The sequence below is a fragment of the Miniopterus natalensis genome, chromosome 3, assembly GCF_054644295.1.
Source record: "Miniopterus natalensis isolate mMinNat1 chromosome 3, mMinNat1.hap1, whole genome shotgun sequence".
In the NCBI taxonomy this organism is placed as follows: Eukaryota; Metazoa; Chordata; class Mammalia; order Chiroptera; family Miniopteridae; genus Miniopterus; species Miniopterus natalensis.
The window spans coordinates 93,881,717-93,907,289 of record NC_142083.1 but is presented as its reverse complement, the minus strand read 5'-3'; the positions used below and the strand labels follow the sequence as shown (position 1 = coordinate 93,907,289).

The window sequence follows — 25,573 nt, the reverse complement described above, 5'->3', positions numbered from 1 at the left end:
TTCCACAACTTAATAAGTTTATGAATTAACATTTTAGGGTTTCCATTTTCTTATGGTCTATGTTAGACCTTTTTGTGCTCTATTTTGCTAATTACTCACACAATCATTCCCTTTTTACAAATGAAAAAATTGAAGCTCACAAAGGTTAAATAACTTTCTTGAGGTTTTATATCTAGAAAGTAGTAGAGCTAGAATTAGAATTGCTCTGATTCAAAAATCTGTAATCTCGCCTGGCCAGGTGTGGCTCAGCTGCTGAGTGTTGACCTAGAATCCACAAGATTGGGGTTGGATTCCCAGTCAGGGCACATGCCCGGGTTGGGCTGGATCCCCAGTCAGCGGCATGTAGGAGGCAGCCGATCAATGACTCTCTCATCTTTGATGTTTATATCTCTCTCTCTCCCCCTCTCCTTTCCTCTCTCTGAAATCAATAAAGATAAATTAAAAAGAGAAATTTTTTTTAAAAGATATATTTTTTAAAAAATCTGTAATCTTTTCACTCTGTATAATCTTTTCACTCAGTGATTAGATTTATAATCACTGTTGACTTTATGCTTTTAAAATCCCTTATCTCGTTCATCCTCACAACCACCATCAACATATAACATATTTTAATACCAAAACATATCTTTAGCTCTATCTATATAACTAATTTTTTGGCATCCATACAAGGAATGTTTCTAACTGTACTGGGCCCTGTGAAGTCTGCAACATTTCCTGCCTTCAAGTCCCTACGTTCGATGACTTTATTGTTCAGTTAGAGAGATATTACATATAACCCTGAAAGTTAATAATACAAGGCAATATGTGATTAGGTGCTAAAAAACTGATATGGGTAATAGACTGCTGCATACTACAGTACTGGAGAGGAGTAGTTTAGTTATCTGCATCACCCTTCCCCTTCTTTTTTCTACCATAAAAGAAAGCTGGTATATGTGCTTTCTTGTTGCTTATATGAAGCTAGATCTGTCATCTATTGAGTGACTAAGTTCTACATTTTATAACAGGCACACTATCTCATTTAACATTCACTAGAATCTATAGGGTATTAATTCATAGTTGAGGTCCAGCAAGATTAAGTGTGAATAAATGTTGGAACTAGGATCTATCTACTTTCAAAGTCCTTGTTCTTTTTGTTACACTGTACTGTCAGAGGGATATGGGGGTGGGGAGAGGATGCAAAAGATTTGGTATTTTAGACTAAAAGTAAAGTTTCTTAAAATCCATTAAAAATTCACCCTGGCCGATGTTCTTGGTGGTTAGAGTGTGGGCCCTCACATCAAAGAGTTGCAGGTTGGATTCCAGACCAAGGGCAGGAACCTGGGTTGCAGGTTCGATCTCCGCCCCCCCACCTCCCCAGGGCACCTGTGGGAGGCAACCAATCAGTGCCTCTCTTCCTCTATTCCCCCCTCTCTCCTCCTCCCTCCCTCCCTCCACTCTCTCTAAAAATCAATGGAAAAAATATCCTTGGGTGAGGATTAATAAAACAAAAAATCTATTAAAAATTCAAATATCATCTTTTATCAAAATCTATTTAGCAGCCCTATTATGTTAAATGATTATAGCAACAATAGGGATTGATATAAACTGAAATATGAAATAAACCAAAGATATAAAGCTACCTAGTAAAAATATGTGACTATCAGTTTTGTATGTTTCAGGTAATAATGCTGATTGCCTTGTATTATGCTTGTAAATCGTGACTTTTTTCTGATAAGGTTCTTGAGAATTATGAATTGTGTCCAACAGTAGTCTCCCTTACCCATGGTTTCAGTTACCTACAGTCAACTGCAGTCTGAAAATGTCAAATGAAAAATTCCAGAAATAAACAATTTGTAAGTTTTAAAATGTGCGCAGTTCTGCATGATGAAATTTCGAGCCATCCCACTCCATCCCTCCTGAGATGTAAATAGTTCCTTCTTCCAGCGTATCCAGGCTATATACGCTCCCCACCTATTAGTCACTTAGTGGTGGTCTTGTTTATCAGATCAGTTATCAGATATTTTGAGAGACAGAGACCACATTCACATAAATTTTATTACAGTATATTGTTGTAATTGTTCTATTTTATTATTAGTTATTGTTAATCTTTTACTGTGCCTAATTTATAAATTAAATTTTATCATAGGTCTATGTGTATAGGAAAAAAACACTACACACACACACACACACACACACACATATAGTATATATATGGTTTGTTTATTATCTGCAGTTTCAGGCATCCACCTACTTGGGGCCTTGGAACTTACCCCCTGTGTATAAGGGGGACTCCTGTATTGCATTTTGACTACCTCAGTGTAGTTATCACAAACATAACAAAGGAATAATACTATAATAAAAACAATTTAAGAATCAATGCCAACTTACCACACTCGCCAACCCTAAAGCTGTCAGAAAGTGATCTGATGTAATCTTCCTTGCCCCAGGATGTTGCATTTACAAAATGGGTTGGTGAATCACGAATGGTGAAACTGAAAGTGTACCTTTCTGACCCAATATCTAAGGAAAAACCAATGCTTTTATTTTTCAAATGAAATGTTTTGTTATACTTTTGAACAAATATTATGATGATGATAATAACAATACTCAAAGGCATGGTATAAAATATTATTTCAGATATAAATTCTGTAATAAGTTATACTTGCTTTTATGAATTTCAAAGCTGCCAAAGTAATCACCTCACTATTAACCCCTCCGTTCCCTTTCCCCAGTTATATGTATATTTGGAGGGAAATGACACATAGGCTTGAACCATCCAGACATTAGCTTAGATTCTCTATTTCTCTGTTACTGTTACTATTTTAACCTAAGTCAAATTCAGATCAAAATTATTTGAAAACAAATAAATGTGTGCTACTAAATAACACCACTAGAGGTCAGCAAGTACAATTTTCCAAAATAAAATTTCTTTATAGTTTTTGCTAATTAAAAAAGTAACACAACCCAACATACATATACAAATTATAGATATCTACAGAACTGTAATTAGTGTTTACCTTTGGGGCAGGGACTGAGCTGGGAAGAGTTGGGGGTTAAATGAAGATTTTTACCTTTCAACTCTATGACTTTCTGTACTGCTTGAATTTTTAATGAAAGTATATATTTTATATGTTATTTGTATAATGTTTTTTTAAAGCCAATAAGCACATTTTCTCCAAAACAGGAATACTGTACATATAATCATAAAAAGTAGTCAAACACTACAGAAGTGGTCCCCTACCCTCACAGTTTGATAGGTGAAAATGGTATTTCATTGTTGTAATTTTAGCTAATATTTAAATATTGACTTTTTAAAATTCATGTATTTTTTCCATTACCATTTACCGCCCCCATATAATTCATGTATTTTAAAGTATCCCTTGTAAAGCTTAGAAAACAGACATTTAAACTTTCTCAAATTATTCAAATGGTACTTCTAATCTAATTCATTATGATGAAGTAAAGTGAAGACACAAACAAGTATGGGTGGGAGATGACATCTTTGTTATTTACCTCAAAATAATAACAGAATATTACATGAAATACAATAAAAATAAAGACACCTATCACTATACCATGAGTCAAATAACACAATCACAATTACTCAGATGATTCAAGCAAAATTAATATCTTCTTCCAAAATTATTGGCTGGCTGACTAGAGCTCTGATTCCCTTAAGCTGTATAGCAGCACTTACACTGCAACCTTTAATAAGCACCATTGATACTTTTAAAGCTAATCGTAATGAGTTGCTAGATTTGGCATTCTATATTGTATCTGTGCACATTAACTACAAAAGTTTGAAGGTGAGTCAATTTTAAAAATCCAATTTTAGTCTTGGATTATGTTTCCATAGTCCTAACACTCTTGCACAATTCAAGCAACTCAATAAAAACCACTGAAGCCAAAGTTAACTATATTTTCCACAAATGAAAGATAAAATGTTTTCACTAAATTGTCTGGTTGTTTGAGTAAATATGTAGCTACTATTGCCATACTTCCTCCTTCAGCACTACTCTATCATGACATATCCCTGCTCCAAAACCATCTTTCTTATCACTTTCTGTCTTATTTGAGATACACCTGTGTACCTGTATCTCTTAGGCTGAAAGTGATAGTCAACATGGAGTTCTTACTACAGGTCACACACCCTTACATTTAATTCTCACACCGGCTCTATTTATCCCAATTTCACAGCTGTACATAGGACAAATTTCAGATCACTCAGTGACTAAGTGAGCTCAGAAAATCTAGCTGTAAGTCCATACTCTCAGACACTATGATATCTGAAGATAATATGAGACTACAATTGCCCTCTGTTACCTTTATGCAGGGCTTAACACAGTAGAGGTACTTAATGAATACACATTGATACACATTAATGAGTTGACCAATTTAACTAGCTATTTTGGCATTGAATATACAAACTTTTAAAATTATGTTTGAGGAACATCAAATAAAATCATTAAAAACTATTTTAATGTCCTCACACACATAGCCTTAAATTGAGTACCATACAATAGAGAGCATGGCCACTGCTCTTAAGGAGTTAAACAGGCATGAGAAATTTAATTACTAAGTACACTTTGTTGTAGTCATAAGCCACAGTTGATGAAAAATTAAGCAAATTGTTAAACAGGACTCAGCTTTTTCTGTCTGGAAAGCCTTTGACATCTGTTTTCCCAATAACTATGCCGATTATTTTCTGAAAAACAAAAAGGTTATAGAAGACAAATATCAAACACAGATGTAGATGGTAAATTTAATTTCATGGACTTGTATTTTACTGGCTCTAACAAACATTTTTGACTAGGAACCATTTAAATGTATTTATTCCAGACAAACATCTAAAAGAACTTCATAAATGTTCAATTCCACAGGGAATAGTACGAAGTAATAAGATAGTTAACTGCTATTACAAATGTAATCATTTAATACTTAGTATGTTTCTACTTTATTTTCAATCACTAGGTGGAGCACAGTAACCACCCTATGCTATCAATCCTTACTGAATTCATTCAAAGCACATGTATAATGCAATTTAATTTGCCACAGTCTTCAAAGGTTTCTTTTATATAGGGTTTTCTAACAATCCACATAAAATTGTTTAGCTTCTTAATCCAAACATGCTGAACAGTAATATAAATTAGATTGCAACAGAACTTGTATATTACTGCTAATAAATCTGAGCTCTAAAGTCTTAGATCTTAAACCTTAAAGATGTTAACATCTTCTTAAAATTTTTAATGTTCTCTTTAGTGACTACCAAAGAAAAATTAAACATTAAAAAGTGCTTTGAGAAATAAAAATAATTACCTTTTTCTGAAAGGATAAACCTAAATTTATATTATTAATCTAGCAACAGATTTTAACCTTATAATAACCTACCACATTTAAAATACATTCAAGCTTTTAAGACTGTCATATCCTATTTGAGCTATCCTTATGCTTTCAGATCTCACTGAGTTTTGTTGGAAAAACACAACTAATGGGAATATTGAGTAAAACTTTCTGATTGAAAAAGCAATTAGCAAATAGTTTAACATTCAAGAAAAACTATAACAGCAATAATTATTTTTAACAATAAGCTTTTAATCATAAACTATTAAAGTTACATGTAAATTTATCCTATTTTAAGAAATCAGATTTGTAAATGCCAAATGTAAATGGCAGACTGCTTAGGAGCAAGGAAGGTAAGAGACTATGATAATTGCATTACAATAAGTTCACCTTATAAAATGATTCTACCTAGATTTCTTTTCAATAAATAAGAGTCTTGTTATATTTGAAATGATTGAATTCTGCCCAGCCGGCGTGGCTCAGCAGTTGAGCATCGACCTATAATCCAGGGATCGCAGTTCGATTCCTGGTCAGGGCACATGCCTGGGTTGCGGGCTCAATCCCCAGTAGGGGGTGTGCAGGAGGCAGCCAAACAATGACTGTCATCATTGATGTTTCTATGGATCTCTCGAAATCAATAAAGGCATGTTTTTTAAAAAAGATTGAATTCTCCCACAACCCCTCCCCAAATGAATGTTCACATAATCATTTCAGAAATACACCTGTTGTGTATCTTTATGTCATAAAAGCAGCATAATGGCAAGTATTTAAGTCTTTAACTTGGATAATTTGATTAAAGAATAGATACTGCTGAACAAAAATATTTTAATTTTACAATGATAAATTTGAGTGATTATTGTTTAATTAAAATAATACAAATAAATTTTGGATCATCTTGAACTAGTCATAGATACAATCTCCTATTCTTTAGGAGAGAGACTAGTTTTCATTTAACTGGCATAAATACAAAGACATTTAGGGGTACTTAATATAAAGCAATTATACAAGTGCAATGAGTACCTATATACTTGTCAATTATCATGCATGTGTCAAAAGAATCAATGTTAACATAGTGTAATATTACCAAAGAAAATTTCATTATAGAACAACCAAACCACTATATCATTGAAGCCTACCAGATTAGCCATATTTGGATGCAGATCTGAAAGTGTAGTGAAGTTCTTCGATGCAAAGAAGTTTGCCATTCTTTTATCTGCATTTTAGAAAACACAATTTAGGTGCACAAATTAAATGAATGAAATAAACCATAAACAATTCCAAGATTCGAAAAAGAATTTATTTAGAGAAGCACGGACAGTTTACTCACTCTTTGGGAAAAGGTTTTATTACAACAGTGAAATGTAAGTTAATACAGATTCAACCTGTAAAAAACGTTTCAAAATGTCCTTTTATAGTTTTGAATGATATAGGTTAGGCTTCAATTTTTAAACTCACTTTCCAAAAAATATATAATTCACAATTTTTGAGCACAATGCAAATGCAGAGTTTCAGATGAGAGATGACTGAATGGGACATTTGTGGATTTAAATATTAGCATAAAGCCCACTTTGAAAAATACAGCAAAACTCTATTGTAAATACCTCAGTCATGCATTTGATTGCACTGTGTGGGCATAGGTAGCGACTTTAACCTCACCTCCAGGTGGTAAGCACCATGAGGGCAGAGGTGGCATCTAACATATTTTATGTGTGTATTTCAATGCTATGTTGCACATAAAAAGCACTCAATAAATATCAAAAAAATGAAATGGTGGCTTGTCTCTTGGTGTTATCACTATAAAAGGTTTTAGTAATAGTAACAATTGTCAACTACACCAAACTAGCAGATTTACTCAGCTTCACTTCCTGATACATGGCCTCTTTAACTGTGAATGCTCTCTCACCCACAGGCTTCACTTTCAGGACATGCCCATAACACGAGTGTCAGGGAGCCTGTGAAATTAGTCAAATATGATTTTGAATTCCAGTGCCACTAGTTTGTAGTCAAGTGTTTTGACATTACTGAGCTTTAATTTCCTCTCCATAAAATGTGGATTATATCTGCCCTACAGGGTTGGTCAAAGAATTATAAATAATGGACATAAAATGCCTAGAAGTTCACAGACTCTCAACAGATAAGAATACTGCTTTTCATTCTTATCCAATGTAACAATTTCTGTATTCAGGCCTTTGATTGCCAGAAAAAACAACCGGGAAATTAAGCAGTGTTAAGTTTCCCACTCATTCTTTGGTGTGGTCTAATCTGACTCATTATGCAATTTCAGTCTCTGAAATACTTGCCAAACCTTGACAGATTCATTCATTCATTCATCCATCTACTCAACAAGCATTTACTGAGAGTCTGTGAAGTGCCAGACACTTCATCTTGGAGAGGATGAACTATTCAGTACCTGGATTATTGTAAAAACACTATCCACCTACATACTAAATGAGTTCTCCAATTTTTACCCCTTAGCACATTACTGGTTTGGTCATTGACTTATGTGACATCATATGAACTCTTTGAAGGTCCTCCAATTTCTACTATTATTCAAAATATATGGTGATACACTTCAGTGTCTGTCTACCAAAAAAAATTTTTTTAAATGAGCCCTAGTCTGTTTGGCTCAGTGGTTAGAGAATAGGCCTGAGGATTGAAGGGTCCCAGGTTTGATTCTGGCCAACAGCGTGTTCCTCCACTGGGGGCTCGATCCCCAGCCCCCACCGGTGCTCCTGCAGGAAGCAACCAATTGATTCCTCTCTCTCACATCGATATTTCTCTCTCTCTCTCCCCTTTCCACTCTCTCTGAAAAGCAATGGAAAAAATATCCTCAAGTGAGGATTTAAAAAAAAGGTTTTTTTAATGACAACTTGCTTCTCTACCTGGACATTTTGAGAAACACAAAGTTAACATGAAATAAAGAGCTTACTATCGTGATCCAGAGATTACACCATTCATTAGCAACTACTGTCCCTTCTACTTTCTAAAGATATTTTAAATGTCTCTTCTCCATCTCCAGTGCCATCTCCTCAGCCCAAGACTCAGTCATTTCTCACCTAGAGTACTGTAATCATTTGGTTTATACCTATTTTACTCATTCAACACATGTGGGTTGAGTGTCTGGTATGTATCAGGCCCTGAATCAGGACAGAGTAGGTCTGGGGCTGGTCTCCCATCCAGGAGCCTCAGAGAGGAGCAATGAAAACAGAGAGCTAGATGTGGGACCAGATGTGTATGATCTCAAGGCCACTGATCCAGAGGTGGAGGGAAAGAGGAGGTGGCATCAGAACTAGTCCAGTTATTGTAATATGGCGGCAATATCACAGATAATAGCTTTAGAGTATCTGTTATGAGGCTGGCCCTACACTACAGACACTAGATAAACCATGATGATCTCTGACAGTCCCCACCCCCCAGGTCTCCCAAATTCCCCTTCGTGATATCTAAGCCCTCCTTCCACTTTTGAAACCTTGTGTGTGGCCCAGAGCCCAGCCTGACCTGGCCTGTTCCTCCCATGACCTTCCTGGTCCCTTATTTTAGGTTTCATGAAGGTATAACAAGGCCAGAGCCTTTGTGCTCCTCCTTGCTGGAGCTTTCCTCCACAGGAGAAAGTTGCATTACTTAGTCCTAACTCCCACTGGGGTTCTGGCACAGGATAAAGGGACTCTGGACCCACAGGGTAGCCAGGAGCTAACAGTGTTCCTAAGAAGTCTCCGGTGCACAGGTCAGCAGAGGTTGTCAGTCAGACCCTTAGGGCAAAGCCCACCAATTTTCCTGTTTTGAGGCCATGGTCTCAAATTCTGAGCAGACCAGAGTTAGTCAGTTTGAGGTTTGGGCCTACGGTGAAGGAGTTGTGAGCAGAGGGGTGGAGGGGGCCCTTGCCATAAACTTTGCTGACTTTTTTCCCAGGGCCAGGAAGGGGTGTATGTGTTTATGCCTCTTGTTTGTGATTTCCATTCCAATCAATGCAACAGTTATTCATGAAGACCTATGTGCCAGGTGCTGTGCTGGTGCCCCAGAGCTACCTGACTCTGCCATCAGAAAATTCCATTGCCATCTACTCTGTCATCATTGACACTTCCTTTCCTTGACTGCCCAGATACAAAACAACCCTCACCAAGTCCTGCTAATTCTCCCTCCTAATTATCTCTTGAATCTGATCACTTCCCCCCCCCCCATCTCCCTGTCCTTACCACTCTCTGCTTCTACTTTTGCCTCCTCCATCTCTTCTCCACATGACAGAGAATTCTTTAAAAACTTAGATCATCTCTCCCTTGCTTAAAACTCTTCCCAACTGCACACTGAATTAAATCCAAACTCCTTACTATAACCTTGTAATACCCAGCTGATCTGCCCTCTGCCCATCTCTTCCTCATTTCTTATCACTCTCCCCCTGGATAACCACTCTCCAGTCACCCTGGCTGCTCTCCTTTCCTCAAATAGGACTGGGGCCTTGGCATATGCAGCTCCCTCTCCCTTGAGCACCCTCCCCAACCCCACCCTCAGGCCTTCCCAAGGCAGGCCCCTCGGCATTCTTTGGGTCTCAAAGAGAAGCCTTCCCTACTACCTAACTTAAGTATCTCCCAGCCTCTAGTTCCCCTCTTAGCATTCCTAATTCATACTCGTTGCGTGTACTGTCTGTCTTCCCCTCATTAAAAGGTTTGGCTCCATGATGACAGAGTTGAGCCTTATCTGGTGCCTAGTTTAGTGCCTTGTGCATAGTAGCTGCTGGTTGTTGTTGACTAAATTAATGAGCTCTAAATCAATCTGATTTGTAATTTGATAATAATACTGCTATAATTAGCTTTTTAGATAGAATTTTAGTTAACAGCTAATTTTACATTTATATCAAGTATTTAAATTATGAGAACAAGTATGATTTATATCTTGCTAGACAAGTGGAGCTTCAAGAGAGCTCGGTGATGATGTTCCTGTAACTTCCTACTTTATTCTACAGAACGATGGGGAGTTAGGCTACTGAACAGAAGTCCTCTTTATATGGTCATTTCTGTACATTGGAATCTCCCCAACCTCTCATCAGAAACCACAGATTTGTGACAAATTTTGGTAAAATTGGAAATTTTCTCTCCTAGAGGGGAACAATTTCAACTGTCTCTATAAATCCAATTCAGAAAGGCCATTTTCACTTCTGCTGCTTCAATGGGAACTGGGTAGGTTTTGCGTTATAAAATTCTATCTGGCCCGGCCGGGCGTGGCTCAGCGGTTGAGCGTTGACCTGGGATCCAGGCAATCAGGGTTCGATTCCCAGGTCAGGGCACATACCCGGTTGTGGGCTTGATCAATGACTCTCTCATCATTGATGTTTCTGTCTGTCTCTCTCCCTCTCCTTTCCTCTCTCTGAAATCAATAAAGATATATTTAAAAAAAAAAATTCTGACTTCCAAACACTCCGGGGTGTCCATTAGAAAACTGGCTGGCTGGCATCACACTGGAGAATCTGCAACACGGAGACAGAAGAATGCTTGCTAGTAGCCTTTCAAGGTACTTTCAAATTTTACAACTAGGCTGCTTTAAAAGAAAGAAAGAGAAAACTGCATGACTTGCATTGAAATACCGTTTCCTAAAGTTTATCACTTCATGCCCTCCTCACGTTTGCACCTTTATAGATAAGCCCAGTGCCCAGCAATTCTAAGACAAGGATCTAAAACCGCAGTGCCTTTCAAACCCTGCAGTGACATGCAACACTCCGTTTGTTCAGTTTGAAAATGTATTCTGATGATTCCAACTCTGTGACATCCTGGAAAAGGCAAAACTGTGGAGCTGGCACAAGATCCAGGGTTATCAGGGGTCGAGGGAGGGAGGGACGGGCGACAGCAGCAGGAATTTCTAGGGCAGTGAGACTGTTCTGTGGGGTCCTCTCACGGTGGACACGTGTCCTGTCGCATTTGTCAGACCCAAGAATGTCCAACCCCGAGAGTGAACCCCAACGTAAGCGATAACGGTGTCTGGAGTCCGTGTGGAATGCGCGTCTATTGTGCACTGACCGCAGGCGCGTCTGTCAGCGCGTACTCATTCTAAGCGCGCCCACGCGTTCCACACGGTTCCACACGACACGCGTATTCGATGTGACACTGACCCCTCGGGTTCCGACTGTGGGAGACCTCCGTCTGTCGGCTTCACAGACGCCGGGTCCACACACCCCAACCCGCTGGCTTCCGACAGTGCAGGGCCACGGGTGAGCCGAGGGTCGGCCCAGGATCCCCCCGGGCCTCGCCTTCGCGACCACCCTGCCCAGCCCTCAGGAGCGGACGAGGGCCCGCAGCCCGCAGGGGCCACGAGGCCAGGCGTTCACCTCAGCAGTCCGCGCGCGCTGCTTCGGAGCGCTCCCAGCGCCTGGTGGCTCCTCCCTGCGGGACAGCCGGAGGCCGCTCACAACCCCGCCCCGCCGCCTCGCTGCAAGGCCCGCGCGGGCAGATTCTCCACAGCGCGCTCCGCCCGCAGTCTCCTCGCGCGACCGCCGCCGCTTTGGAACCTCAGGGCGACCGTTAGCGCTGGCTCCGCCCAGCGCACCCGCCTCCGGCTCCGCCCACTCCCAAACTCCGCGCCGGCCCCGCCCAGCGCACCCACCTCCGGCTCCGCCCACTCCCAAACTTCACGCCGGCCCCGCCCCTGGGACGCAGCCCTCAGTTGGGGAGCTCTGGCTCCGCCCCCTGCCCCGCCCCGTTCCCTCTGGGGTTCCCGACCGCAGGGCGGTCCCTCACCAGTCCCAGCGGTGAGAGGGGAGACGGGGAGACTAGGGTGGGAGTGGTTCCCATTTCTTTCCTTCCAGAGCGTGTCCTCCAGGCCAGAGAGCAGTACGGGGCGCTGAGAACCAGTGACCCAGTAAGATGCCTGGGGTCCTTCTTGAAGAAACATGTCAGAAGTGCAGAGGACCTTGCTACAGAAAAGCACAGCAGCTGAGTACAGGTTAGAGCAGGTGAAACTCGGAATCTGGACAAGATGGTGAGCTGTGTCACCTCAGTAACCTAGCTGTGATCTTGCAAAATTTCCCAATGGGGAAAAGTGGGTCAAGTGTAGCAGGGATCTCTCTGAATTATTACTTTTTAATGTATATATATGTGTGTGTTTTTATTGATTTTGGAGAGGAGGGGGAAAAGAGAGAGGGAGAGAGAGAAACATCGATGGTCTGCCTTCTGAACAGGCCCCAACCAGGGACTGAACCCGAAACCTAGGCCTGTGCTGAGCCACATCGGCCAGGGCTCTCTGAATTATTTCTTATGCTGCACGTGACTCTGTAATTATCTCAGTTAAAAGAAGAAAGTGCACGGGTGCACGATTGCTGATAGGGCTTTTAGAAGGGGGCAGGTGCTGGATGTAAACCCTGGTGACTTGCTGGAGGAACATGACGGAAGGCCAGGCTACTAGATCCATAAGACATTTTCCTGATCATACTATTTATATCACTTCAGATGTAAATATAGACTGCGTATCTAATTAGATGTGCTAACTATTGGACTTACGTGAATGTAACAAAACATTTGCCAGCTCTTCATTTTAAAAAATTAGTCGAGCCCGGCCAGGCGTGGCTCAGCAGTTGAGCGTAGACCTAGGATCCAGGTGATCAGGGTTCGATTCCCGGTCAGGGCACATGCCCGGACTGCAGGCTCGATATCCAGTCAGGGGTGTGCAGGAGGCAGCTGATCAATGACTCTCTCATCGTTGATGTTTCTATCTCTCTCTCTCTCCCTCTCCCTTTCTCTCTCTGAAATCAATAAAGATATATTAAAAAAAAAAATTACAGTCCAGTCAGCCTGCCTGACTCAGTGGTTGAGCATTGACGTAGGATCCAGGAGATTGCCAATGGACTCCTGTCAGGGCACATGCCCAGGTTGAGGGCTTGATCCCCAGCAGGGGGCGTGCAGGAGGCAGCTGATCAATAATTCCCTCATCATTGATGTTCCTCTCTCTCTCTCCCCCTCTCTCTACCTCTCTCTGAAATCAATAAAGATATATATATATTTTAAAATGTTCTCTATATCTGTGAGTTTGTTTTTGTTTTGTTTTTAGATTCCACATGTAAGTGAGGTCATATGGTATTTGTCTTTCTCTGACTTATTTCACTTATCATAATACCCTCTAGGTCCATCCATGTTGTCACAAGTGGCAACAGCTCTTCATGTTTTTAATTACTACATTTGGAAATCTTTTTAGTCTAATGCCTTACAATTTCTGTTAATAGAGAATTACTCAGGGGTAAATAAGTTAGGATCCAACAACTAACTCCATTAACTTTGTCACCAACTATTGTCCACTATAGCATTATTTAAATTATTTAGCTTCTCATACAACTCAATCATAATAAAAAATAATTCAATTTAAAAAATGGGCAGAGGACATGAAGAGACATTTCTCCAAAGAAGACATACAGATGGCCAGACATGAAAAGATGCTCAGCATCATTAATCATCAGGGAAATGAAAATCAAAACTACAATGAGATACCATCTCACACCTGTCAGAATGGCTATTATAAAAAAAGTCAACAAAGTGTTGGCAAAGTTGTGGAGAAAAAGAAACTTATGTACTGTTGGTGGGACTGCAAGTTGGTGTAGCCACTGTGAAAAACAGTGTAGCGGTTTCTCAAGCAACAACAGAGCTGCCTTATGACCCAACACTTCTGGGTATTTATCCGAAGACAAAAACACTACATAATTTGAAAAGATATGTGCACCCCTATGTTCATTGCAACATTATTTACAATAGCCAAGATACAGAAACAACCTAGGTGTCCACTGATAGATGAATGGATAAAGATGATGTGGTTTATATACACAATGGAATATTATTCAGCCATAAAAAGAATGACATCTTGCCATTTGTAAAAACATGGATGGACCTAGAGGGTATTATGCTAAATGAAATACAGTAAGTCAGACAGAGAAAGATAAATACCATATGATTTCACCATATGATTTAGATTCTATGTGGAATCTAAAAAAGAAAGAAAACAAATGAATAAAATGAAATAAAAAGACTCATAGAAATAGAGATCAAACTGATGATTGCCAGACCAGATAGGGAAGGGGGGAGGGGGATGGGTGAAAGAGGTGAAAAGGAATATAATATTGTGATTAAGTCAATAATATTGTAATTAAGTTCACGTGGTGACAGATGATTACTAGTCATTACTTTGATCACATCATAAGGTATATAAATGGTGAATCATTGTACTGTATACCTGAAACTAACATAATATTGTATACCAACTATACTCAATTTTTTTTAATTTAATAAATAATTGAGCTTTTCCATTTAAAAGAAAAAGACAATTTTCTCTTTAAATGAAAAAACAGCCAGAGGCAAGTTTTATATTATTATCAAAACATGGTTTTTATTTTTCCTCATTTGTTGTTTTTTTTTATTTACCAAATAATAATGGAAAGTAAAATAAAGTACCTACATTTCCACCATTTCAAATTTAATAGAGAAAGCTTTAAAATTTCTATATTCTTTTCCAGTCTTTGTCTTTAAAAGAATATATCCTGATCTTTCCAAAAGAATGAACTGGCATTTTAAATCAATTTTAAAGAAAAAAAGAAGGGATAAAAATATTTTGTATGCATTTTTCATTTGAGCCTCAGTGGGGGGAATATAATCTTAAATTTTTGTTTGTATTTTTCGTATGTTAGTAAATTAATTTTTGCTGAAAGCTATCTAAGATTAAGCAAGCATTGTCTGCCTCACCAGGACACAACAGGTTTTTCATAACCCTAAAAGACTGGGATTGTTGATATTAACAATGAGATTGGGGCCCCCTTAATGTGAAAAGAATTCTTTTCTTTCATTATTTAGAACAATTCTGTGAACTTGGTTTGTTCCAAACAGTAGAATTGACTTGTCGATACATTTTGGATGATGTGAACCAAAGCAAGGACAAGGAATGCCTAGCCTTGCCACTTGATGTAGATGTCAAGGGTGAGTGAACAAAGGTCAGAGCTGAAATAGCTTGTGTGTCTGGCTAGAGAAATGGTATGAGGCTATACCCGCCACCCCCCTGGGGCATGCCAGCTGTCAGACCATCTAGGAGCATGTCACAGGGGGTGACAGGGAAAATATGTAGTAATGAACTTCACACATACTAATCAGTAGGAAAAATTGACAATTATTTTAATGAATTATAAGGCCACTTTTTATTTAACGACAAAATAACTTTTCTAAAGTTGCTCCTGTGATTACAATATCCCTCCCAGGAGCTGAAATGCCGATAGATCAATTACTAATCTCGCTCCCCACTCCTCCATCTATTGAGGGACCAGCCAACATTTAAATAGATTGTAGGTGTGCTAACATTTACAGATATTTGTGTGAGATTTTGCAAAAGTATGTCTGGAAAAGGGAGGCGAGGTAACCTGTGAGTGGGGTTGAAAGAACTGGACATGGAGATCAGGTTTATATGCTAATCAAAGCAATTTAAGAGCTATTGGAGCAAATGAGAGGAAATAAGAGAGTAAAACAGACATTTGGGGGAGCTGGATTCAGGAAAGTTTGAAGAAGTATTGGAAAGGAGAGAGCTCATGCGGGGGGGGGAACAGTGGGATATCTGGAGCAGCCTAAAGACTGAGAGTCCAGGAATATTCTGGAAAATTCTGGAGGAGAGTCCATGCACACTGCTGAGTCAGGACTTGGGGAGTTGTGGGAAGGACAGATCCCTTCTCAAGTCTGGGTGGCTTGAGCCAAAAAGAACTTGATTTGTTCCACAAGCAAAGCAACTGAGAGGAGAAATATAAACATTGGCATCTGACTGGAAATAGCAAGAATCAAGGTTAAACCAAGTGAAACTGGAAAAACTATTAACAGCCTGATGTATACAAGTGGACCTACGGTAAAGTGAGTAGTGAGCAGGGCTTGGGATAATTTAGTATTTGTCGTTTGTGCACGGGGCTGCTACATATGGCAGTGTGCCCTTTCCGTGCTGTACATGCCCAATGCACACAGCACCGGAGAGAATGTGTTGAAGGAGAGCAGAAGGCCATGAGCACACAAAGCACAGGGTTTGGTCTTTGGGAGAGAATCTGGCTGCCCCCCAGCTGGCCCTACTGAAAAGTGACTCATGTGACATTAGGAAGGGCCCATTTTTTGGAGGGCTGTCATGGCCCGTTTCATCACAATTTATATTAGATCTCCAGTACATAACTTTTTTAAACCTTTCTAAATCATTGCAACACATCTTTACCAGCTACATTGCAAGTAACCGTATCACTGACCTCTCGAGTTCGGGCTCCACGTTGCCATCGTCTGTGGGCATTTCTACGCACTTGAGAGACCAGGTATATCGAAGGGCAGTCTGCCTAAAACTAAACTCAGAAGCTTACCCCAAGCCAGCGCCCCTTCTTCCAGCTCTGACATAAGCATACTTCCCGTAACCCAAGCTCAGCCTTGAATCCTCCCCAAGTCCTGCTCCACTTTTATCTAATTGGGGATCAAGTTCTGTTTTTCTGGAATATCTCTTGTCTCCCCACTTCTACTGCTGCCAACTTCATTTAGGCCTGGCAGCGTTATACGGGACTGCAGGGCATGCTGCGGGGCTCTTACCCCTCCCTACTCCAGCCCATCCTACGCCCTGCTGCCAGATTAAGCTCCTCATAGCTTCCACCACAGCATGCCCCTGGTCTGGAACCTTCGATACTGTCTGTTATAGGGACCCAATTTTTTTCCTGTAAGGGGTCATATATAAAGGGCTTTGTGCCCCATATGGTGTCTGCTGAAATTACTCAGAACTGTTACTTTATAGTGCAGAAAGCACCCAAAGACAATACCTGAACAAATGGGCATGGCTGTATCCCAATAAAACTTTATTTATAAAACAGTCAGTGGGCCACATTTGGCCTATGAGCCAACGTTTACAAACCCCTGGGTTAAAGTAACAATTTTTTAGTTTGGCATTCTCACTTTCTAGAACCTGTACTCAATTTAAAATGCTAACCCTAGCCCTGGCCAGTGTTTCTCAGTGGTTAGACCATCGCCCCATGCAATGAAGGGTCACAGGCTTGATTACTGGTCAGGGCACATGCCCAGGTTGCAGGTTTAATCCCTGGTTGGGGTGCCTGCTTAAGGCATCCAATCAATGTTTCTCTCTCACATCAATGTTTCTCTCTATCTCCCTCTCCCTTCCTCTCTCTGAAATCCATAAAGATATATTTTTTAAAAAGAATATGAAAAATAAATAAAATAAAACTCTAGCCCTCCTTCCCACCATTTCTCTAAAGCATGCCTATTTCCCCAAGACTTTTATATTCCTAACAAATTTATGTTTAGGAATGAATTTCCCGCACTCCCAATATACACATATTTTCAAAGCTATGTAACAATGGCTGATACTGTGACAACAATGCCTTTTTTCTATGTTTTTCTCCACTTCATTTTCTGCGAGACTGATGCTCATCACTTCATTATTACTTCCAGAAAACATTTTTAAGAGGTACCTTGACTCCTGGAGCCACTATACCATTTTGAATAACTACTACTCATATTGATTAACTTAGAGTCCAACATTACTCCACAGTAAAAATAAGGGTCCTTGAGAAAAGCAGAGACTTCCCCCTGCAGCACTGCGCTTTCCTCCCGCCGGGTTCAAACCCCAGGCTTCGCTCTTTGTTAAGTTTGACAGGCTCAGGAACTTGCTCAGGGCATGGGAGCCTATCTGTATAATTCACATATCTGGCATATACTAAAGGAAGCGGGAGAAAACCTCGATTACTCTGAGAAATGGACAATACTGTTTCTCAACATGCTTAGTTTCAGTACACAGAGTTCTCTAATCGGAGCAGTTCTATCACACCATTGTCTAAAATAAGAAAATAAATGGGATTTAGGAGAAGCTAGCATGAATCGTAGAAACTAAAAGTCAGGCTGTCTGCTCACTAATTAGCTGTGTCGGTCAAACGAGGCTCTCTGACTGTCATTGTCCGGATCTGTCAGACGGTTTGGGCAGATCCAGTGGGACAAAAGTAAATACAGAGGTGCAAACCCTGGGGGAAAATGCGGTAGATTTGCGTGTGTGTCAGTCTCTTCTCGACCGAAGCTCTCTGAAAGCTTGGTCACTCAGAACCCTCCCACGGCTAATGCAGTGCCTCGCACACAGCCGGCGTTTGCTGAGTGAATCATTTGATAACCATGAGTAACATTGGCCTCTAATATGTGGCAAAGCTGCAAAAACAGGGGAGAGGGCATTCTGCTCATTTAGGGTGCAGAGAGGCTGCTGGTGGAGAGATCAGTAGATTTGTACTCTAGGGCTTGGCTTGTTTCGAGTTCTAGACCTTAATGTGCTGTAGGACCTTAGAAGAGTTACTCGACTTCTCTAGGCCTTCAAATGGCATGTAAAATGTAAGTAAATGGGACTTCCCCCGTTTTCAAACTCGTAAGGGTAATAGCACAGCCATCCCTATGAAATAATGGTTGGGGAAAAAAGGAAGGCCACAGTCCAGCAAGAGCCTTTACTAAATGGGTGGCATGGTACTGTTAACTGGCATTCCTGCTTTATAGTATCTTTGCCTAGGCAAGCTCTAAAAACAGGTTGAAATGGCTCTACTATTCTCCTCAACTCAGTTTCCCCTAAACTGACCATAGGTTCTGTTCCACAAAAGAAGCAGACAATTGTCACAAGTTTCCAGGGAGTATCAACTTACCCTTCCGCTTTCCTTCTTAGAGCTCAGATGGAAACAGCCACACAGGGCCCTTTAGCCTTAATAGTGCTCTACGGGTGTCACCAAGTTCCATGCAGGAGACACCCACAGGTCATCAAGCAGGAAATCCTTTCCCTTGTGTTGGTGCTCTTACACTTTTCATATCTTTTTTTTTTTTTTTTTTTTTTTTTTGGTCTTGATTGTTAAAAAACAGAGTCAACTACAAAGTTTTTTGGGTTTTTTACACTTTTTTTTAACCCTCACCCAGAAATATGTTTATTGATTTTAGAGAGAGAGGGAGGGAGAGAGAGAGAGATGTGAGAAACATCAATTCAGTTGCCTCCCGCATGCGTCAGGACCAGGGATCAAACCCGCAACCTTTTGGTGTTCAGGACGATGCTCCAACCAACTGAGCCACCTGGCCAGAGCTTAACTACAAAGTTTTATTTGGTAATTTTTTTTTTCTTTTAAGACTATTGACACATTTATGAAAACCCCGATGACTCTGATGAGTCAGTAGAGTAGTAAAAGGTGACAAATATTATTTTTATTTATTTAGCATGTATGCTCATCTACCTCCAAAACAACGTGAGGTACTGCACTGGGTTGAATAGTGTCTCCCCCAAATTCATGTCTGCTTGGTACCTCAGATGTAATCTTGTTTTGGAAATAGGATCTTTGCAGATGTAATTAGTTAAGAGGAGGTCACACTGGATTAGGGTAAACCCTAAATCTAATGGCTGGTATCCTTACAAGAGGAGGAGCGGTGACACAGAGACATGCAGGGAGAAGGCCATGAGACCATGGAGCAGAGATTAAAGTGCTGTGTCTACGTGCCAAAGAGCACCAAGGATTGCTGGCGGCCACCAGAAGCTAGGAGAGAGGCACGGAAAAGATTCTCCCTCAGGGTTTCCAGAAGGAACCAACCCTGCCAACACTTGGCTTTCAGACTTCTAGCCTCCAGAACTGGGAAAGAATACACGTCTGTTCTTTTAAGCCACCCAGTCTGTAGTAATTTGTTACGGCAGTCCGAGGAAACTGATACAGGTGGTTCACAGGTTAATCATAATGGCCAATAAAATTATTAATAAAGTAACAAAAGAGCCACCACATGCAAACAGCAGAGAGAACAAATGTGCCCAGGCATCCCAGATGAGCAGATTTAGGTTGTTGTTTTCTAGCAGCTGAATCACAAAAGAAATCACATTGGATTATATAGTTCTGATTCTCCAACAAAGAGAACATACAGGTTAATCTAAAGAGACAGCCCTATTCATTTTCCCATGGGATAAAAAAAGGAATTTATCACAAAGTTCCTTGTACAGGGCCATTAAGGAAGATGATAAACAACATCTTTTAAAAAGTTTTAGCCCCCGGCCGAGCGTGGCTCAGTGGCTGAGCATCGACCTAGGATCCAGGCGATCAGGGTTCGATTCCCAGTCAGGGCACATGCCCGGGTTGCGGGCTCAATCAATGACTCTCTCACCATTGATGTTTCTATCTCTCTCTCTCCCTCTCCCTTCCTCTCTCTGAAATCAATAAAGATTTTTTTTTTTTAAGAAAAAAGTTTTAGCAAATACTGTTAGATCTTTGCAAAACCTGTAACCCATCTAGTCATGAGAAAGACTTGAGACAAATCCTAATAGAGGGGCGTTTTACAAAATGCCTGACCAGTCCTCCGGAAAATGGTCAAGATCATCAAAAACAGTATCACCCTGGCCAGGTGGCTCAGTTGGTTGGAGTCATCCCGGGAGTACCACAAAAGGTTGAGGGTTTCATTCCCAGTCAGGGCACACACCTAGGTTTGGGGTTTGATCTCTGGTCCGGGGCCTGTACGAGGCACCAATCGATGTTTCTCTCTCACATCAATGTTTCTCTCTCTCTCCCTTCCTCTCTGAAATCAATAGAGCATATCCTTGGGTGAGAATTTGAAAAAAACAAACAAAACGGTCTGAAAGTCACAGCCGAGAGGATCCTAAGGAGATGAGATGACTAAATGTAATGGTGAGTCCTGGATGGGAACCTGGGACAGAAAAAGGACATGAGGGGAAAAGTAAGGAAATCGGAACAAACTATGGACTTTGGTTGACAATAATGTATCCATATAAGTTCATAACTTGTAACAAATATACCATCTCATGTAAGCTGTTATTAATGGGCAAACTGGATATAGAGTATAAGGAACTCTGAATGAGCTCAATTTTTCTGTAAACCTAAAACTGTTCTACAAAATAAAATCTCTTCTAAAAATTCTGTTAGATGGACAATTCTGAAGTTGACTTTCTGTAAAAGCCTGACAAAGAGTCTTATGTCCTATGAAACAAGAGCCCTGGAGTTCACATCCGAACCACACAGGGAACATGCACCTTGAGGCCAGAGACCTTTCCCTCTTTGCTGCCCTTTCAAGTCCCAAAGAAGTTGTCACTTTTGTTTCCAGAGGAGCTTGGAGCCACCAGCCCGAAATTCCAGTTTTCTGCAAAAATGGTTCACAGCAGCACGGAGAGCCCTGGCTCCCCCATCACCTCAAGTCTGCGGGTGAGAACCGCTCGGGGTGCCGCAGCCCCCCTCAGTCGAAGCCCAAGGGTCAGCCCCTGTCCTGCAGAGCGGCCGCCCCAGCTGGCACGGTGGCCGCTGACGCCGGGTTGGCGGGGCTTTCTGACCTCACGACTCCTCGGGTACCGGGGTTCGGAGGCTCCCAGACACCCTGAAAGTGCCCACAAGCTGGAGCTACAGGACGACCGGGGAGGACTGCCTGGAGCACGCAGGCATAGACGGAGCCTGAAGAAGTTCTCTTGTCGCGGGATCGCGATTGTTTCTGGAAGCTCGGTGACCGGAACGTCACTGCGCTTGTCCCACAGCGGAGGGCGTGGCGCGACCCCAGCGTCACAGAGCAACACTTCTGAGCCGGGCCCCAGGAGCTGGCACATGGCATATTGTCTCTAAGGCCTGCCCGGGTGGTCTTTGGAGAAAGCGTCGCCTCTCGCGACGGCAGGTTTCTGCCACGCTTACCGGACAAAGCTGGTGGCATCATTGTAACAAATGATATAACTGCAGAGAATTTGTAACTGAGTCGGTCTCTTGGAGAGAAATTAGCACAGAAAGGTTGCCCCAGGGCACCTTTGTGGGGGACAGATGCGTGGTTCCCGATGATCCTCTGGGAAGAAATGGACCCGAGTAGAGTTTCTCGGGAAGGACGTCTTCCTTGGGGACTTGCAGGCCCTGCTCCCCGCCCTGCCCCAAGCGCGCGCGTTTCACCCCAGCTTCAGGGGCCCAGGCGCCCAGGCAGCCAGCGCCAGCCACCAGCCACCAGCCACCAGCCACCAGCCACCAGCCACCAGCCACCAGCCTCCAGCTCGGGCCCAGGGCCCCCTGCCCAGCCGCTGGCTCGGGATCGGACTCGGACTCGGACTCGGAGCAGAGACTGAAAATCGAGCAGACCCAGGCGGCCCACGGGGACGCGGACGCGGACGGGAACCACCCGAGCGCCACGCGCGCTCCCCGCTCCCCAGGACCAACGCCGGTGTGCGCCGTTGGCATGTACAGAAGAAAAACAGACCGATGTTTTGTGTATAACAACCTGGGTTTTCAAAGCCAGCTTTTTTATATGTATATAAATATGCTGCTATTACAGATTTAACATTTTTCTGTCAAAGGAAAGTCTACGTTTTCTGCCTGTTCAGAACTGTTTAATAGCAGTTACTCTTGAGTGTATTGACATTTTTATGTTTTTAAAACTATTTGCCTTAAAGCTGAAAATATTAACAAATGGATATGATTAGCCTTTCAAAAAAGAAAAATATATATATGTATATTGAGCCCTGACCACTGCGGCTCAGTTGGTTGGTGCGTGGTCCTGTGCACTGAAGGGTCCCAGGTTTGATTCCTGGTAGGACACATACCCAGGCTGCGGGTTCAATCCCCTGTGGGGTGTGTATTGGAGGCAGCCGATGGGGTTCAATCTCTGGTTAGGGAGCTTACAGGAGGCAACCAATGTTTCTCTCTCACATCAGTGCTTCTCTCTCTCCCTCCCTCTCTCAAGTCAATAGGAAAAAAATCATATCCTCTGGTTAGGATTTTTAAAAAATCTATTGACTATAACAAAAAGAAAAGTGCATAGATTGTAAGTGTACAACTCAATAAATTTTCACAAAGAGGACTATTCACCACAACCCAGAGCAAAAAGCAGAAGGTAACCAGCACCCCAGAACCCCTCCTCATAGCCCTTCCTCTCCCTCTACCTCCTCCCACCAGGTAACCAAGATCTGGACTTCTAAAGCCATGAATTAGTTATGCTAAGTTTTGAACTTCATGTAACTAAATCACAAACAACCTCACACTATATTTTAGTAGACACCACTATTCTCATCTCTGGCTTTTTAGCATTTCTCAAATTTTATAAATTGTCAAAAAATGTATCATTTTTTCACACTCCACTGTGTCAGACATCCTAAGTAAAGTTTCCAAATCCATTAAAGTCATGAGTAGTCTGCAATGTGTCATAACTAAGATGACCTCCATCAAGATTGGAAGACCAATCATGGATATCATGGATACCAAATTGTATTTGCAAATAATTTTTCTTACTTACTTTGAGTAGGCTATTGGAATATGAGGGTGTAGAAAGTATGCATTTTTTATTATAAATTTTAAAATCTCTATGAATAAATCCTCATCAATACACTAAGTGTTGTAAATACTTTATAAAAATGTGCTCCTTAGAGAAGCCTTAAAATTTAAGATTGCACTGCTTAAATGGGGTGAGAGGCATGGAGGTGCAACTAAGTCGTGAATGTTCCAACTTAGTGCCACAGTCAGAATGAAAGTCCTGAAGGAATTGTGACCACCTTCAGAGTGGTTTAGGATACGGGGCATAATGGGGGAAATGGGGCTTTATGAGGTGTTAAAACAGGCATAACCATAAAATTAACAATGGGAATTACGGGAAGGGCTGAGGAGTGGTATGGGAAATGAAGAAGAGACATTTAGTCCAAAGACAATGGAATAATTTATATTGAAAAGCGAGGTTCAACAATGAGATGTCACTTCATACCCACAAGGGTGACCATAATTAAAAAGACAATAACAAATGTTGGTGGGGATGCGGGGGAAATCAGAACCCTCATACACTGCTGGTAGGGATGTAAAGTGGTGCATTCTCTGTAAGAGTCTGGCAGTTCGTCAAACAGTTAAACATGGAGTTACTGTATGACCCCACAAGTCCACTCCTAGGTATCTCTCCAAGAGGACTGAAAATATATGTCCACACGAAATGTTGTATACAAATGTTCATAATTCATAGTAACCAAAAAGTGGAAACAACCCAAATGCGCCTACACTGAGAGATGAATATACTTAGAAATGGTTAAAATAGTCCATCCATACAGTGGAATATTATTTGGCCATAAAAAGGAATGAAATACTGATACATGTGACAGCATGGGGGAACCTTGAAACCATTACGCTAAGCGAAAGAAGCCAGTCATGAAGAGACACCTGTCATACAATTGCGTTTATATGAATTGGCCAGAACAGGCAAACCATACAAGACGGAAAGTAAATTAGGCCCTGTCGGGCGTGGCTCAGAGGTTGAGCATGGACCTAGGATCCAGGAGATCAGGGTTCGATTTCCGGTCAGGGCACATGCCCGGGTTGTGGGCTTGATCCCCAGTTGGGGATGTGCAGGAGGCGGCCAATCGATGACTCTCTCATCATTAATGTTTCTATCTCCCTCTCCCTTCCTCTCTCTGAAATCAATAAAGATATATTTAAAAAAAAGAAAAGAAAAAGTAAATTAGTGGTTGCCTAAGGTTGGGGGAGGGGGAATTGGGGAGTGACTGTTTCACAGGTATGGGTTTTCTTTTCGGGATGGTGAAAATGTTCTGAAACTAGAGAGAGATGATGGTTGCACAGTTCTGTGAATATACTAAAAACCATTCAATTATATACTTTAAGAGGGTGAATTGTATATGTGAATTGTATCTCATAAAGCTGACATATTTTTTTAATGAGCATCAACTTCATCATTCCTGTTGAAACTATGAGCTGCACAACTGTGAAGTTCTTGGCATTGGAAAACCCAACCTTTTAAGTCTACCGAGAACTTCTAGAAATGTCTATACCATCTTAAAAGTTCTGTTTTATGGAGAAGGTTGAGAAAAAATGTACCCATGTATAACACGTATTTTTGATACTTTTAAATTCAAGTTTTCCCAGCATAAATTCCCTTTAAAAATGCACAGCAGCAAAGGCTCCTTTGCCAAATATCATTTGATTCTTACCATAGCTATAATGGGGAGGCAATGAATGACAGGCTGCATATAAAGGGCAAAGTTCTGTTCCATTGGTTGAGCTAAAGCAGTCAGCTTTTGTTGTTGTGAATCTTCACCCGAGACTATTTTTTCCATTGATTTTTAGAGAGAGTGGAAGGGAGGGAGGGAGGGAGGGCGAGAGAGAGAGAGAGAGAGAGAGGGAGAGGAAGAGGGAGAGGGAGAGAGAGACTTCAATTGATTGCGTGCCCCAGCTGGGACTGGGGATTGAACCTGCAATCCAGATATGCACCCTTGACCAGGAGTCAAACCCAAGACCCTTCGGTGAGCAGACCAATGCTCTAAC

At 41.4% G+C, this 25,573-nt stretch overlaps 1 protein-coding gene and 1 pseudogene across 1 annotated transcript in view; one reads left to right on the top strand and one right to left on the bottom strand.

Moving 5' to 3' along the window:
• MEIOB (meiosis specific with OB-fold) overlaps positions 1 to 11,766 on the bottom strand; it is a 30,466-nt gene extending 18,700 nt beyond the window's left edge. Inside the window, exons 1-4 of the mRNA XM_016208066.2 lie at positions 11,633 to 11,766; positions 6,456 to 6,532; positions 4,627 to 4,684; positions 2,368 to 2,499 (exon numbers count right to left, since the gene is read on the bottom strand). Coding sequence (XP_016063552.2) covers positions 2,368 to 2,499; positions 4,627 to 4,684; positions 6,456 to 6,524 — 259 coding nt within the window. The 5' untranslated portion in view covers positions 6,525 to 6,532; positions 11,633 to 11,766. The remainder of the gene's footprint in view (positions 1 to 2,367; positions 2,500 to 4,626; positions 4,685 to 6,455; positions 6,533 to 11,632) is intronic.
• A 9,510-nt stretch (positions 11,767 to 21,276) lies between these two features.
• Positions 21,277 to 23,235, top strand: LOC148093570 (NEDD4-binding protein 1 pseudogene; annotated as a pseudogene).
• Positions 23,236 to 25,573: the final 2,338 nt, after the last annotated feature.